Source organism: Bufo gargarizans, chromosome 4 (assembly GCF_014858855.1).
Source record: "Bufo gargarizans isolate SCDJY-AF-19 chromosome 4, ASM1485885v1, whole genome shotgun sequence".
Classification (NCBI taxonomy): Eukaryota; Metazoa; Chordata; class Amphibia; order Anura; family Bufonidae; genus Bufo; species Bufo gargarizans.
The window spans coordinates 534,415,950-534,434,247 of record NC_058083.1 but is presented as its reverse complement, the minus strand read 5'-3'; the positions used below and the strand labels follow the sequence as shown (position 1 = coordinate 534,434,247).

Sequence of the window (18,298 nt, the reverse complement as noted above, 5' to 3'; positions counted from 1 at the left end):
CCCTCTCTCACACAGACCGCTCCACATGGTTCCACCCTCTCTCACACAGACCGCTCCCCATGGTTCCCCTCTCTCTCTCACACAGACCGCTCCCCATGGTTCCCTCTCTCTCACACAGACCGCTCCCCATGGTCCCCCCACCCCTCACACAGACCGCTCCCCATGGTTCCCCCTCTCCCACACAGACCGCTCCCCATGGTTCCCCCTCTCCCACACAGACCGCTCCCCATGGTTCCACCCTCTCTTACACAGACCGCTCCACATGGTTCCACCCTTTCTCACACAGACCGCTCCCCATGGTTCCCCCTCTCTCACACAGACCGCTCCCCATGGTTCCCCCTCTCTCACACAGACCGCTCCCCATGGTTCCCCCTCTCTCACACAGACTGCTCCCCATGGTTCCCCCTCTCCCACACAGACCGCTCCCCATGGTTCCCCCTCTCCCACACAGACCGCTCCCCATGGTTCCCCCTCTCTCACACAGACCGCTCCACATGGTTCCACCCTCTCTCACACAGACCGCTCCCCATGGTTCCCCTCTCTCTCTCTCTCACACAGACCGCTCCCCATGGTCCCCCCACCCCTCACACAGACCGCTCCCCATGGTTCCTCCTCTCTCACACACACACCGCTCCCCATGCTTCCCCCTCTCTCACACAGACCGCTCCCCATGGTTCCTCCTCTCTCTCACACAGACCGCTCCCCATGGTTCCTCCTCTCTCTCACACAGACCGCTCCCCATGGTTCCTCCTCTCTCACACACACACCGCTCCCCATGGTTCCTCTCTCTCACACAGACCGCTCCCCATGGTTCCTCCTCTCTCACACACACACCGCTCCCCATGGTTCCTCTCTCTCACACAGACCGCTCCCCATGGTTCCTCCTCTCTCACACAGACCGCTCCCCATGGTTCCTCTCTCTCACACAGACCGTTCCTCATGGTTCCCCCCTCTCTCTCACAGACCAGTCCCCATGGTTCCCCCCTCTCTCTCTCACAGACCGCTCCCCACGGTTCCCCCCTCTCTCTCACACAGACAGCTCCCCACGGTTCCCCCTCTCTCACACAGACAGCTCCCCACGGTTCCCCCTCTCTCACACAGACTGCTCCCCACGGTTCCCCCTCTCTCACACAGACTGCTCCCCACGGTTCTCCCTCTCTCACACAGACTGCTCCCCATGGTTCCCCCTCTCTCACACAGACTGCTCCCCATGGTTCCCCCTCTCTCACACAGACTGCTCCCCATGGTTCCCCCTCTCTCACACAGACTGCTCCCCATGGTTCCCCCTCTCTCACACAGACCGCTCCCCATGGTTCCCCTCTCTCACACAGACCGCTCCCCATAGTTCCCTCTCTCTCACACAGACTGCTCCCCATGGTTCCTCCTCTCACACAGATCTGTCCCCATGGTTCCCCCTCTTTTTTACAGAGTCCTCTCCCCATGGTTCCCCCTCTCTCACACAGACCGCTCCCCATGGTTCCTCTCTCTCACACAGACCGTTCCTCATGGTTCCCCCCTCTCTCTCACAGACCAGTCCCCATGGTTCCCCCCTCTCTCTCACACAGACCGCTCCCCACGGTTCCCCCTCTCTCACACAGACAGCTCCCCACGGTTCCCCCTCTCTCACACAGACAGCTCCCCACGGTTCCCCCTCTCTCACACAGACTGCTCCCCACGGTTCTCCCTCTCTCACACAGACTGCTCCCCATGGTTCCCCCTCTCTCACACAGACTGCTCCCCATGGTTCCCCCTCTCTCACACAGACTGCTCCCCATGGTTCCCCCTCTCTCACACAGACCGCTCGCCATGGTTCCCCTCTCTCACACAGACCGCTCCCCATAGTTCCCTCTCTCTCACACAGACTGCTCCCCATGGTTCCTCCTCTCACACAGATCTGTCCCCATGGTTCCCCCTCTTTTTTACAGAGTCCTCTCCCCATGGTTCCCCCTCTCTCACACAGACCGCTCCCCATGGTTCCCCCTCTCTCACATAGACCTCAACACATGGTTCCCCCCTCACACAGACCGCTCCCCGCTGTTCTCCCTCTCTCACACAGACCTCACCCTATGGTTTCCCCCTCACACAGACCGCTCCCCATGGTTTCCCTCTCTCACACAGACTGCGCCCCATGGTTCCTCCTCTCACACAGATCTGTCCCCATGGTTCCCCCTCTTTTTTACAGAGTCCTCTCCCCATGGTTCCCCCTCTCTCACACAGACCGCTCCCCATGGTTCCCCCTCTCTCACATAGACCTCAACACATGGTTCCCCCCTCACACAGACCGCTCCCCGCTGTTCTCCCTCTCTCACACAGACCTCACCCTATGGTTTCCCCCTCACACAGACCGCTCCCCATGGTTTCCCTCTCTCACACAGACTGCGCCCCATGGTTCCCCCTCTCTCACACAGACCGCTTAAGAATTCTTTGGTGTTCAGTATCACAGGTGTAAAATAAACTGCTCCACCACCAATATTCCACTCTAATAAGGGGTCTTATTCTTAAAGCTTTGGGGGCAATTTCATTAGTGCATTGTACTCATTATGAGCTAAAAATAATTTTTTTAATTAGGCTTCTTTCAGATGGGCGTCCCGGATTTGCTCCAGATGCGTCCCGGGTGCATTGCGGGAAACCCGCACAAGTGTGCATGCAATTACAGTCAGTTTTGACTGCGATTGCGTTGTTCCGTTTTTATCACTCGGGTGCATTGCTTTTTGCACGCGGGTGATGAAAAACTGAATGTGGTACTCGGACCCGAAACCGGACTTCTTCACTGAGTTTTCCTTCATTCTTCATTCAGCAGGACCTGCGCTGACGTCACTACGCTTACCACGTGGTGAGCGTGATTACGTCATCAAAAGGTCCATTTGCAGGTCCTGAAAGAAGAAGAAAGAAGAGGATGCCGGCTGCGCGATCAAATGGATAAGGTGAGTTAATTTTTTTTCTTTTTTAACTCCTCAATCGACATTTTAGTAAGCATTCTGTATAAAGAATGCTATTATTTTCCCTTTTAACCATGTTATAAGGGAAAATAATACATTAAATTTACTTTAATAGGGTCCGGGGTTGCTCATCCCTATCATCTCCTAGCAACCATGCGTGAAAATCGCACCGTAGCCGCACTTGCTTGCGATTTTCACACAACCCCATTTATTTCTATGGGGCCTGTATTGCGTGAAAAACGCAGAATATAGAACATGCTGTGATTTTTCACGCAACACACGAGTGATGTGTGAAAATTACCGCTCATCTGCACAGCCCCTTTGAAGTGAATGGGTGCGGATTCAGTTCGGGTGCAATGCGTTCACCTCACGCATTGCACCCGCGCAGAAAACTCGCCTGTGTGAAAGGGGCCTTAGTCTTTATTAAAAATATGGAGTAATTTTCTCTGTGGAGAGCTGAGATGCTCTATTAGCAGAATCAGAATTTTCTCTCTTCTCCATCAGGGAGGGAGCTGAGGAGCTCCTTATCTCTGCTCTCTGACCTTATAAACACTTTATAGGTCAGTTCTTATCTTACTGATAAGAATGTGGCTTTAAGTGTTTATGACGTCTTAGTAGGTTGTTAGATGACCGGTACAAATTCTCTACTAGTGACTCCCCCAGTGTTACCTCCCTTAGGACATGAAGCACGGAGATTATTACTATCTAGATGCAGAACTTTACATTTATCCACATTGACCCTCATTTGCCAGTTGATGCCCAATCACTCAAAGTGTCCCAGTCAGCTTGTATTTTATGGACATCTTCCATAGACTGCACAGTTCTACATAGCTTAGTGTCATCTGCAAAAATAGAAATGGTGCTATTAATCCTGTCCTCGATATCATTAATAAATAAATTAAAAAACAGAGGACCCAGCACTGAACCTTGGGGTCACCACTTATAACCCCAGACCATTGAGAATAGGAACCATTCACCACAACTCTCTGGACTTGGTCCTTCAGCCAGTTTTCAATCCAATTACAAACTATACTTTCCAAGCCTATAGACCAGGGATCAGTAACCTCCGGCACTCCAGTTATTGTGAAACTACAGTTCCTAACAGGCTCCATTCATTTTCATGAGGGTTATTAGAAGATCAGAGCAAGTATGCATGCTGGGAGTTGTAGTTTCACAACAGCTGGAGTGCCGGAGGATGCCTACCCCTGCTATAGAACTTATTTTACCCATTAAACATCTATAAAATGCGTTTGCAAAATCCAGAAACACTTCATCCGCAGCCGCCCCTCTTTCCAGGCTTCTACTCACCTCCTCATAAAAACAAACCAGCTTAGTCTGAGAGCTTCCGTCCTTGGTAAACCCATGCTGGTTATCACTTATGATATTATAAACAGTCATGTATATAGTCCCTTCAGAGTCCTTCAAACTTTTTTCCCACAACAGAAGTTAAGCTTACTGGTCTATAATTACCTGTGGAGGACCTAGAGACCTTTTAGGGCATGACAATGAATGTTAGAACGAATGCTCATGCCCAATAATTGGCCCGTGTAAAAGTTCTGCAGATCACCTGATGAACGCACAAAATACATTTTTATCATGGAAAATGATAGTACGCTGTAAACAGTGATCTGCTCCCCAGAAACGATGAATCTGTACGAGGATGAGCGATAGCAGTAGCCACCACTCATCCCCAAACAGTGGAGGATATTGCTGCATGTAATCAAGTAGGCAGTTATCAGGATGGAACAGTCACAGCACGATAATTGCCTGGTCGGGCGACATGTGTAAATCTGCCTTTAGATTAATTCTCAGAACAAAATAATATTAATGCTCCTGTAAATGTGCAGAATTTCGATTCCCACTTCCCTTTCTTGTATCCTTTGCAGAACTTGGACATCTGACTTTTTTCTATGTAACTATATGAGAAAACACTCTTAGATCCCATATTACAAAATAATGCACTGACAGTAGGGTCAACTCATCTTCCGCTCTATGAATCAAAGAGAACTCTTGCAAAAACTGAAAACTTGGAGCCATTCTGTTTCTTTTATTGTATCTACATTTCAAGAAGCCACAGACAAATCACTTCCAGCACAAAGTATTGTGACCTCAGTGGTGATAATTGCAACAAAACAGACATATTAGGAGACTTTACGCATAGGCAGCTCATCTCAGGTTCTACTATAGCATCAAGTCCAAATCAATGGGTCCTACATTGTCCAAAGAGTTTATTTTAATTATCATGTAAATTAGGCCAAGCTTTTGTGGTAAATGCAGCGGACTGGAAATTATTTTGAAAGACACCGTCCTGTCTGTATAAGGTCTCACAGCTGACAATGCATATCAGAACAAATACCAAGCCATGAGGAGGAAAGAACTGCCTGTAGAGTTCAGGGAGAGGATTGTGTGTGGAAACAGATCTGAAACCTCCTAAGAACACAGTGGCCTCAATAATTCTGAAATGGAAAGAGTTTGGAACAAGCAGGACTCTTCCTAGATCTGGTCGCCCCACAAAACTAAGTAATAGGGAAGGAGGGCATTGGTAACAGAGGTGACCAAGAATCCAATGGTTACTCTGGCTGAGCTCCTTCTGGTGCACAACATACTTCCAACACTCATCTCCATAAAAACAGATGCTCTATTGGTCTGTTTTATTCACCACTTTTGTTGCTGTGGATGGTAATTTTAATATGCACAAGTGTATGAACTGGGGCTGACAGTGAGGTCTGAAGGATCGCTCTGATGGAAAGGGAAGATTGTGGAAAAGTTAATTTATTTCAGTAATTCAATTGGAAAAGTGAAACTCATATTATAGATTTATTACACACTGTGATCTTTTTCAAGCGTTTATTTCTTTTAATGCTGATGATTAAGGCTTACAGCTAATGAAAACCCAAAAGTCAGTGTCTCAGAAAATTAGAATATTGTGAAAAAGTTAAATATTGTAGATTAATGGAGTCACACTCTAATTATCTAATCAATACAAAACACCTTCAAAGGTTTCCCAAGCTTGGTACCTCGGTCTGGTTCAGTAGACAACACGTTCTTGGGGAAGACTGCTGACTTCTAGAGTCATTGTCACCCTCCCCAAGGAGGACAATCCACAAAAGGCCATTGCTTAAGAAGCTGTCTGTTCACAGAGTGCTGTATCCAAGCATATTAATGGAAAATTGAGTGGAAGGAAAAGTGGGGTAGAAAAAGGTGCACAAGCAACAGCAATAACTACAGCCTTGAAAGAAATGTCAAGAAAAGGCCATTCAAGAATTTGGGGGAGATTCACAAGGAGTGGACTGCGGCTAGAGTCAGTGCTTCAAGAGCCATCACACACACACATGTCTAGGACATGGGCTACAACTGTCACATTCCTTGGGTCAAACCACTCATGAACCAGAGACGACGTCAGAAGCGTCTTACCTTAGCTAAGGAGAAAAAGGACTGGACTGCTGCTCAATGGTCCAAAGTCCTGTTTTCAGATGCAAGTACATTTTGCATTTCAGTTGGAAATCAAGGTCCCAGAGTCTGGAAGAAGTGTGGAGAGGCCACAATCAAAGTTGCTAGAGGCCCAGTGTGAAGTCTCCACAGTCAGTGATGGTTTGGGCAGCCATGTCATCTGCTGGTGTAGGTCGGCTATGTTATATTAAGTCCAAAGTCAGTGTAGCCATGGTATCACTGTGCTTGATTGGCCAGTAAACTCACCTGACCTAAACCTCATAGAGAATCTATGGAGTATTGTCAAGAGGAAGATTAGAGACACCAGACCCAACAATGCAGATGAGCTGAAAGCCACTATCAAAGTAACCTGCACTTCCATAACATCTCAGCTGTGCCACAGGCTGATCTCCTCCATGCCATGCCGCAGTGATGTAGTAATTCATGCAAAAGGAGCCCCGACCAAGTACAGAGTGCATATACTGTACATACCTTTCAGTAGGTCAACATTTCTGTATTAAAATATATATATTTTGTATTTGGTTTTATATAATATTCAAATTCAAATTTTCTGAGATGCTAATTTTGGGGGTTTTATTAGCTGTAAGCCATAGCCATCAACATGAAAATAACTAAATGCTTGAAATAGATCACTGTGTGTGTAATGAACCTATAGGATATATCACTTTTAGAAGTAAATTAGTGAAATAACTTAAACATTAGGGCTACTTTCACACTAGCGTTCGGGGCTTCTCTTGTGAGTTCCGTTTGAAGGCTCTCACAAGCGGCCCCGAACGCATCCGTACTGCCCTAATGCATTCTGAGTGGATGCGGATCCGCTCAGAATGCATCAGTCTGGCACCGTTTGGCTTCCGCTCCGCTCAGCAGGCCGACACCCAAACGCAGCTTGCAGCGTTTGGGTGTCCGCCTGGCCGTGCGGAGGCAAACGGAACCGTCCAGACTTACAATGTAAGTCAATGGGGTTGCATCCGTTTGAAGTTGACACAATATGGCTCAATTTTAAACGGATCCGTCCCCCATTGACTTTCAATGTAAAGTCTGGACGGATCCGTCTGAGCAACTTTCACACTTAAAATTTTTTCTAAACTATAATGCAGACGGATCCGCTCTGAACGCAAGTGTGAAAGTAGCCTAACTTTTTAATGATATTCTAATTTATTGAGATGCACATGTATAACCAGGAATGTGGTGAGTTGAAACATTTATCCATATCTGCTATAAAAAATAATAATCCTGTGGGCAGATGGGAGAAACATCCAGAATGTCAACCATCACTGCAGCCTGCACCAATCTGGGCTTTATGGCAGAGTGGCCACAAAGCAGCCTCTCCGCAGTAAAAGACACATGAATACCCGCCTGGAGTTTGCAAAAAAAAAAAACTAAAGGAGTCTCAGACTGTGAAAAACTAAATTGTCTGGTTTGATGAAACCAACATGGAAACTTTTTGCCCTCAATTCTAAGCGTCATGTCTGGATGAAACCAGGGACTGATGATCCTCTGCCCAATACCATCCCTTTTTTAAAGAATGGTGATGGCAGCATGATGCTGTGGGGGTGTTTTTCAGCAGCTGGGACAGGTAGACTGGTCAAGGTTGAGGTAAAGCTGAATGGAGCAATGTCCAGAGATATTCTTAATAAAAACGTGGACCTGGATCTCAGCCTGGGATTGATGGTTCACCTTCCAACAAGACAATTACCCTAAGCACACATCCAAGACAACACAGGGACAACTTTCTAAATGTCTTTGAGTGGCCCAGCCAGAACCCTGAACCCAATGGAACATCTCTGGAGACACCTGAAAATGGCTGTCCACCAACATCCCCATCAAACCTGACAAAGCTTGATAGTACAGTCATGTGAAAAAATTAGGACACCCTTTGAAAGCATGTGGTTTTTTGTAACATTTTTAATAAAAGGTTATTTCATCTCCGTTTCAACAATACAGAGAGATTAAAGTAATCCAACTAAACAAAGAAAACTGAAGAAAAGTCTTTTCAAGATCTTCTGTAAATGTCATTCTACAAAAATGCCTATTCTAACTGAGGAAAAAGATAGGACACCCTCACATGTATTCCCTCTTAAATTGGCTCAGATCTCACACAGGTATATCACACCAGGTGCACATAATTAGTAGATCGTTACTCTGCATGTTGAATGAGGCTTGCCCTATTTAAACCTCAGACATTTAGTTTGGTGTGCTCCTGACTGTTGAAGTGAGAGTGAGCACCATGGTGAGAGCAAAAGAGCTGTCAGAGGACTTCAGAAAAAAGATTGTAGCAGCCTATGAGTCTGGGAAGGGATTTAAAAAGATCTCAAAAGATTTTGAAATCAGCCATTCCACTGTCCGGAAGATAGTCTACAAGTGGAGGGCTTTCAAAACAACTGCCAACATGCCCAGGACTGGTCGCCCCAGCAAGTTCACCCCAAGAGCAGACCGCAAGATGCTAAAAGAGGTCTCCAAAAACCCTAAAGTGTCATCTCGAGAACTACAGCAGGCTCTGGCTACTGTTGATGTAGAAGTACATGCCTCTACAATCAGAAAGAGACTGTACAAGTTTAACTTGCATGGGAGGTGTGCAAGGAGGAAACCTTTGCTTTCCAAGAGAAACATCGAGGCCAGACTGACATTTGCCAGAGATAAAGTTGACAAAGACCAGGACTTCTGGAATAATGTTCTTTGGACAGATGAGTCCAAAATCGAATTATTTGGACACAACAGCAGAGGACATGTTTGGCGTAAACCAAACACAGCATTCCAAGAAAAGAACCTCATACCAACTGTGAAGCATGGAGGTGGAAGTGTCATGGTTTGGGGCTGCTTTGCTGCAGCAGGACCTGGTCAGCTCACCATCATAGAATCCACGATGAATTCTACTGTGTATCAGAAGGTGCTTGAAGAACATGTGAGACCATCAGTTAGAAAATTAAAGCTGAAGCGGAACTGGACCATGCAACATGACAATGACCCAAAACATACTAGTAAATCAACCAAAGATTGGCTGAAAAAGAAGAAATGGAGAGTCCTGGAATGGCCAAGTCAAAGTCCAGATTTGAATCCCATTGAGATGCTGTGGGGTGACTTGAAAAGGGCTGTACGTGCAAGAAACCCCTCAAACATCTCACAGCTGAAAAAGTTCTGCATTGAGGAGTGGGGTAAAATTTCCTCAGACCGATGTCGAAGACTGGTAGATGGCTACAAGAACCGTCTCACTGCAGTTATTTGAGCCAAAGGAGGTAACACTCGCTATTAGGGGCAAGGGTGTCCTATCTTTTTCCTCAGTTAGAATAGGCATTTTTGTAGAATGACATTTACAGAAGATATTGAAAAGACTTTTCTTCAGTTTTCTTTGTTTAGTCGGATTACTTTAATCTCTCTGTATTGTTGAAACGGAGATGAAATAACCTTTTATTAAAAATGTTACAAAAAACCACATGCTTTCAAAGGGTGTCCTAATTTTTTCACATGACTGTATCTGCAGAGAAGAATGGCCAAAAATCCCCAAGTCCTGGTGTGCAAACCTTTTGGCATCATACCCAAGAAGACTGTAGGCTATGTCCTAAGTAAAGGGTCTGAATACTTATATCAATGCAATGCAATTCCTATTCATTAAGTTAGCTAAGATTTCTAACATTCTGTTTTCACTTTGTCATTATGGGGTATGGAGTTCAGAATGATGGGGAACAACTTGATTTCTTTTTAATTTTAGCACAAGGCCACAGCATAATGAAATAAAAAAATAAAATAAAATGAAAGCATCTAAAGATTTCCTGAAAGCATTGTATGTGTTACAGCCACAGTACTGATCATGCGTGCATAGTGGCGTTGTCTAAACGATCAGTGTTGTAATAGCGTGACTCTGGTATTCTGGGGACATCTGCCTAAACAGTTCTGCTATTCCACAAGGAGTATATTTATACAACAGAAGGCATCCTTAGGCAGCAGGTCTTAAAGGGAACCTTTCACCTGGATTTTGGGTATAGAGCTGAGGACATGTGCTGCTAGATCACCGCTAGCACATCCGCAATATCCATTCCTCATAGCTCTCTGTGCTTTTATTGTGTCAAAAAAACGATTTGATATATTTGTAAATGAGGCTACTAAAGTTTCCGGAGCCCAGCCACGCCCACTGTGACGGAACCAAGCACCGCACCGCATACTCCGAATCTCCTCCTTGCTCCCCGACGTCACAAAGCTAGAGTCCTGTAATCTCGCGATGCGCAAGCTAGTGCATGCAGAGTGTCAGCATAGTGTTCCTTTCCTGTGCTGGCATCAGCCTCAGGGAACGAACTGCTCATGCGCTAGCTCGTGCATCGCAAGATTAAGGTGCTTTAGCTTTGTGACGTCGGGCAGCAAGGAGGAGATTCAGAGGATGCGGGGCGGTGCTAGGCTCCTTCACAGTGGGCGTGACTGGGCTCAGAGTCAGAGAATGCTGGACTCATCTCTCAAGCATGGAGGAGACAGAACTCATCTAAGGTTAATTTACATATTTATAAATCTTTTTTTGACACAATAAAAGCACAGAGAGCTATGGGGACTGGATATTGCGGATGTGCTAACGGCAATCTAGCAGCACATGTCCTCAGATTTATACCCAAAATCCAGGTGACAGGTTTCCTTTAAAATAAAGCCACACAACTGCAACAGTTCTTATGTTCCACCTGTGCGAGTTCTTCGATGTTTAGCAAAACCTGCTCTGTGTGTAAAAAATTTTGACAATTCAGAACATAAATATGGCCTCTCTCCTGTGTAAACTCTTAGATGTTTCCTAACATTTGATTTCTGTCTAAAATATCTCCAACATTAGCACATGAATATAGGTTCTCCCGTGTGTGAGTTCTCTGATGTTCAGCAAGTACCGATTTTCGACCAAAACATTTCCCACATTCAGGACATGAAAATGGCTTCTCTCCTGTGTGAATTCTTTGATGTTCAACAAGAACCGACTTACGACCAAAACATTTCCCGCATTCCGAACATGAAAATGGCTTTTCCCCTGTGTGAATTCTTCGATGTTCCACAAGGCTTGATTTCTGGCCAAAACATTTCCCACATTCTGGACATGAAAACGGCTTCTCCCCTGTGTGAGTTCTCTGATGGTAAAGAAGACTCGACTTGAGTCTAAAACATTTCCCACATTCTAAACAGGATAATGGCGTCTTTCCTGTGTGGATTCTTTGATGTTCCAATAAGCCTAATTTCTGGCCAAAACTTTTTCCACATTCAGTACATGAAAATGGCTGCTGTCCTGTGTGAGTTCTCTGATGGTAAAGAAGAATCGACTTGAGTCTAAAACATTTCCCACATTCTAAACATGAAAATGGCTTCTCCCCTGTGTGGATTCTTCGATGTTTCACAAGATCTCTTTTCAGACTAAAACATTTCTCACATTCAGGACATGAAAACTGTTTCTCCTCTGTGTGAGTTCTTTGATGTTGAACAAGACCCGGTTTATAGCCGAAACATTTCCCACATTCTGAACATGAAAATGGCTTATTCTTGGTGTGAGTTCTTTGATGAGTAACAAGAGCTGATTTCAGACCAAAACATTTCCCACAATCAGGACATGAAAATGGCTTCTCCCCTGTATGAGTTCTCTGATGAGTAACAAGGCACGATTTCAGACTAAAACATTTCCCACAATCGGGACATGAATATGTCTTCTCTCCTTTGTGAATTCTTTTATGCATAACAAGAGCAGATTTTTGGGAAAAACATTTCCCACATTCTGAACATAAAAATGGCTTCTCCCCTGTGTGAGTTCTTAAATGTTCCACAAGATGTGATTTCTGAATAAAACATTTCCCACATTCTAAACATGAAAATGGCTTCTCACCTGTGTGAGTTCTTAAATGTTCCACAAGATTTGATTTGTAACTAAAACATTTCCCACATTCTAAACATGAAAATGGCTTCTCCCCTGTGTGAGTTCTTAAATGTTCTACAACATGTGATTTCTTTGTAAAACATTTCCCACATTCCGGACATGAAAATGGCGTCTCTCCTGTGTGGATTCTCTGATGTTCAACAAGAACAGACTTACGACCAAAACATTTCCCGCATTCTGAACATGAAAATGGCTTCTCCCCTGTGTGAATTCTTTGATGTTCCACAAGGCTTGATTTCTGGCCAAAACATTTCCCACATTCTAGACATAAAAATGGTGTCTCTCCTGTGTGAATTCTTTGCTGTTCCAATAAGCTTGATTTCAGGCCAAAACATTTTCCACATTCAGGACATAAAAATGGCTGCTCTCCTGTGTGGATTCTCTGATGTTCAACAAGAACAGACTTCCGACCAAAACATATCCCGCATTCTGAATATGAAAATGGCTTTTCCCCTGTGTGAAATGTCATTTGATGTTCAACAAGACTCCATTTCTGACTAAAGTACTTCCCACATTGTGAGCATGGAAATGGCTTCTCCCCTGTGTGAACTCTTTGATGCTCCATAACTTTTGATTTCTGACTAAAATACTTTTCACATTCTGAACCTGAAAGTGGTCTTTTATTTCTGTCAATTATTTCATGCACAGATTGTTTAGACTGATTCTGTGATTGACTCGGTAATTGATTAGACAAAAGATTCCAGTGACCAATGGTATCGGTGGATAGATCTCCACTGTAAAGGTCTAAGGGTGCATTAGCAATTATTGAATTAGCTTGTGTGACATTGTTATCTTCTACTTCTTTAGATATATGGAGATGTTCATGGGAGTCTCTTGTCTCATCCTCACCTGGAAAAATAAATATTTTCTTATTTTCTCAAAGTCTAGTATCTATATAACGGATATAAATGGAGGCAAGTGCAGCATGAACATGTATGTGAAATAAATATATAGACACATGTTATGAGTTTTAACCAGCTTAATCAAACCCATATCAAACATCCATGGATAGCTATTTCCTGACAAAGAGTTAAATAGTTTCCAGATAAAGGACTTAAAGGGATTAAGTCTAAGCTTCGTTTGGCAGACAGCCGCTTCCCCCATACACATACAAATTCGGGTCAGCAAAATATGTCTGTGTACACCATAGAAGAGCAGAGAAAGCTGCTGCCAGACAGTTCTAAAGGTGGCTTATCTCCCAGGTGAATATATGGATTGGGTGAAAAGGAGACATTTCCGGAGGAGAGTCAGGAACTCCCCACAGACATTAGTGCAGCCGAACCCACGGTTCTTGGCAGGTTCGCCTGACAAAAGTAAAATGTATATGGCCAGCTTAAAAGCCTATAGGAATGAAATCATGGTGTTCAGTTGACAAGGAGGTGTTAATGAATGGTTGCCTCTGACATCAGATTGAGGGTTTTCAATAACCACACTATGTATTTAAAATCGGGGAACCCCGATAAACACCGTTGATCAAAAATGTGTGCAAAGAGCTTTCATTTTTCATGTATAAATAGGTGTAGTAACAATGTCATCCAGAATAATCTCTAATCCCTTTGAATTAGAAGATACAAATAGATCCAGCCAAGTCACTTTCAGGCACCTAGGCCATGCCACTGGAATAGATCTGTCCCTCCATGCACAATATAGCTTGCTTATTGGCCAGGCCTCTCTCACTCTGACTATGGAGTGCGGGCATGCTACCTTTAGCTTTTAAAGGGCTAGTGCTTGCATACCCTAATCTTTACCAGTCAATGGCTGGCCATTGTGGAGAACTTTAGTCACCTTCCGCTGTCTGTAAGTGCCTGAGCAATAGAGTCTAGTCTGCTAGGTATGCTGTTATACGTTTGTCTGCCTGTGTACTGACTTCTGTCTGTTTCCCAGATTTGACCTTTTGCTACCTGGCCTCTCTCTAATCTCCATAGGGACCCTCAGCTTCCCATCCAGACTTTAAACAGTTTATTGGATTGCACATACTCTGCCTGCCCTGACCTCGGCCTATTACTGACCATGGTTTTGCCTGATCCCTCAGTGCTCAGCACTGGTGTCTATTGACCTCTGTAGGTCAACAGTCACTGAACAGGGACTACTTCAGGAGATAGTGGCCTGGTGGTTCCCGTGCTCCAAAGTCCAAACCTCTGTATATTGTAAAAGAGTGAATATCAGAGGGGCCATTTACTGTAGATAACTTGAGGAGTAACCCTAAACCAAACTGTTTTCAGAGCACAGAGATCCACATCTGCTGCTTAGCAGTTTGCCATGGATCCTACTGGCCGATCTAAGATCAGACTGCCTAAAATATTTAAGGAGTTGACTAGTCAACATGGATGCCAAGAGCAGCTTCTGCAGTATCTTAATTCTATCTTAGCCCACTTAGACTCCTGCAGCTCCTGTGCTGCTACCTTCAGCCATTGTGTCTGTATAACCACCTCCACCAGTTTGCTTCCAGCCTGCACCATTCACTACCCTCACACCTCAAAGGTGATCCCAAGTTATGTTGTGGGTTCTTGAGCCAGTGTACTATTCACTTTGAGTCGCAGGCTCATCAGTTTCCTATAGACTGGTCCAATGTAACATTCCTGGTTTGCCTCATCTCTGGAGAAGCCCTTGCCTACCCTATCCCCTTCTGTAAGCAAAGTGGCCAACTGATCTATAATCTTTGGGACTTTTGGCCACCTTCCACAAGGTCTTCGAAGAGCCTGTCGTGCCACCTCTGTGGCTTCTTCACTCCCGCACCTCTGTCAGGGCAGCTTCACTCTGGAACAGTATGCCATACAGTTCTGCATCTTTGGCTCTGAACTGCTGCTTTCTGGAGAGGTTTGTCAGGGCATAATATGGATGAATTGGCAGGTGAAGAGGCACTCTCTACCATAGATAATGTAGTTATCCTGGCCACTTGAATCGATCTCTGCTTCAAAGAGCGCCTCAAGCTGTCAGCATGTGAAAGCAGAGTTCCTCGGCTGGCATCTTCTTTTCAAAGGCCCATGCTACCTTTTTCGTTTCCTCCTCCGAAACCCAAGCAATTGTACAAAGTCAAGCTGTCCAAAGAGGATCATCTGCATAGGTGCATCAGTGACTGTACTGTGCTTATATTGCAAAGAGCCTGTTCCCTCCTCATGGGAAACTCCAGTGCCTAGGGTTGATTGGATGGACAACCCTGGGCAAAGGCAAGTTCTCTCTGAAGCTGATACTCCCTGTGTCATTAACATGCAGTGAAATTTGGTTTACCTTGCAGGCCTTCCTGGACTCCTACATCAGGCCTTGGTAGCCCAATACCATATCCATTCCAAGTAGTTGGAGAGGCATTTGGTAGTCACTTCTATCAATGGGATGACACTTATGGAATCCATGAAATGTCAGCGTGCCCATGGATCTCCAAATGAGAGTCGTGCTCACAGAAAATATCCTATGTCCTGCCTGTTTCTACTAGTATTGTCCTTCTGAGATTTTGCACTGGGGATGACTGTCGTTTCCGCTGCTTGGCTTCTGTGCGACCACCCTGGGTTCCACAGGCTCCCCAGAATCTACTGGGCCATGCTTCATGCCAGCTACGTGTACATTTTTGATAAAATGGAAGATAGTCACTACACAGATCCTATGACTGATTGGGCTCCGGTCTGGCACCATGCCTCCTAGTGGCCAAGACCATCCATTTATTTTTATCGGAGACTCAGGCTATGTTGGACTACATAAAAAGAAACTTGGAAAAAAGATTTCCTAATTAAACCTAATCCTCCCCAGCTGCGGCTGGATTTATTTTTATGAAGAGAAAGGATGGTTCTCTGCGGTCCTGCATTGATTATCAGGGATTGAACAAAATTAGAAGAACACATGTGAAGAATAAATATCCCCTGCCTCTGGTCCCTTGGCTTTTTGATAGGATTCATAGATCCAGAATCTTCACAAAGTTGGAACTCGGTGGGGCCTACCATTTGATTTGAATACGTGTGGGTGACTAGTGGTGGATGGCATTCAACACTCCTGAAAAGCACTATGAGTATTTAGTTATGCCCTTTGCCCTCTGTAACACTCCTGCAGCATTCCAAAATGTCATCTATGACGTCTTTCGGGGCCTCCTCTAGGATCGTGTGATGCAACAATATATTTTTGCATTGTCCAGTTGTTTCTAGGCAGTTATTGTAATACTGAGGAGGAGGGGAAGGGCTGTGGCCACTGCGCCACCAATGTATATAATTAACCCCTGAATACAAATGTGGGCGGCGGGTGCTGGCCGTATCACACAGCCGGCACCCAGCCTCAACGACGGGGCGAGGCGATCCGCTGAACCAGGTTAATTAACCTCTCAGATGCCACACCTGAGGGGTTAATTGACAGGGTTCATGGGATCGCTGTGCCCTGTCATGTGGCCGCCTCTATAACCATGTACAGAAAATAAATATACAATCAGTAAATAAACCGATAACACCTCCATGTGAGCTGTGATTAATGCCGAGGAGACGAGTGATGATCTCCTTGGCAGAGGACATTGCGATTATCACCCACATCTCTCCAGGGAGATTAAATATGGACTTGACATAATTAAAGCATAACTCATAACAATGATGAGGACGAGGTTTCTCTGGACTTTGTATCAGTTTTGCCATTAACAAAGGAATTTACAGTCAACAAGATTTATATATATATAAAAAAAAGGGCTCTAACCTTTCACAGACACTGATCCGGGGTCTTCGAGGCCACTTGTCATTTCACCAGAAATTTCCTGCAAAGATCCAACATTAAAGACATGAAGAAAACAGAAAAGGGAACCTGAGTTTCTCTTATGTCCAGGTGAAGGTTAGAAACCCCTAGAAGACATGAACCAATCTGCCCTAAAGGAGAAGGATCTCCTCAAGTGTCGGTCAGACAGGATCAACATTCAGACAAGTATTTTAAACATCAGCAGAAAGGTTTGAATTGATCTGATCCTATCCTGGAGGGGGCGCTGTGCCTCATCACCTCCGGTTCTTACATTATTCTATAATGTCACAGCTTTTACAGTGAAGAAGCCTTTTATCAGCGCTGGAGACTGAACCTTCTTACATTCATATATTTGTACAGTTTTATCAGGTCTCCCCTTAGATATCTCCTCCCAAGACTAAATGAAAATTCCCTCATAACTGAGGGTCTCGGGCCTCTTATCAGTTTTGTTGATCTTTGTACTTTTTTTCACGATTTGATGCTTAAAAGGGGTTTTCTCATCTGAGATATTGGTGGCATAACGCTAGGCTATGCCACCAATGTCAGACAGGTGCGGGTCTAGGAGGTGTGACCCACGTCTATCTCTAGAACGGAGCTCCAAAAGTGAACAGGAGGTGGACCATGTATGTGCGGCCGGCCTGCTAATAATTATATGGTAGCGCCCAAAATATCCGGACACTGGCTTGGCTAATTATGGCACTTTAATACAAGTGAATGAAGCGGTGGCCGCGCTTGCGCTGTGCTCTCTCCATTCATTTCTATGGGACTCCCTAAGATAGCCAAGTGCGCCACTCGGCTATTTACAGCACACCCATACAAATTAATGCAGGACGGTTGCGCATGTGCGGAGTGTTCTCCTTCACTTTGGGAGCTCCGTTCTAGAGTGATGTGCCACCAATGTCTCAGGTAAGATAATCCCTTTAAAACTGAAGTACATATTTTAGATGGGGCTGCGCTCATCATACTCTGTAAATACAGCATTCTGCCTTAGAAGCAGCTGACTGGCATTCTGGCCTATTCTGTGGACTGGTGATAAGCTTAAACCTTGGGCAGCCCCTTTAAAGAGAATACTCATCGGAGGCCAGTGTCAGCAGTATTAGGCTGCTTTCACCAGGGGCGTCGCGTGTGAGTGCCGGCTAGGATGCGGGTGCGTTGCGGGAAATCGTGCGATTTTGCCTGCAAGTGGGGTGAGTATTGTATGCAATTGTGTTGCATTCTTTCGTTTTTTCCGTGCGAGTGCAATGCATTTTGTCCCCATCCCGATCGTCACCTAGAAACCATGAGTGAAAATCGCACCGCATCTGCACTAGCTTGCGGATGCTTGCGA

The 18,298-nt window shown here is 45.2% G+C and overlaps 1 protein-coding gene across 1 annotated transcript in view; it reads right to left on the bottom strand.

Annotated features, from left to right (window-relative positions):
* Positions 1–11,021: 11,021 nt before the first annotated feature.
* Positions 11,022–18,298, bottom strand: part of LOC122934742 (oocyte zinc finger protein XlCOF6-like) — a 398,458-nt gene continuing 391,181 nt past the window's right edge. The window contains exons 4-5 of the mRNA XM_044290418.1: positions 16,936–16,993; positions 11,022–13,122 (exon numbers count right to left, since the gene is read on the bottom strand). Of these exons, the coding sequence (XP_044146353.1) occupies positions 11,144–13,122; positions 16,936–16,993 (2,037 nt within the window). The 3' untranslated portion in view covers positions 11,022–11,143. The remainder of the gene's footprint in view (positions 13,123–16,935; positions 16,994–18,298) is intronic.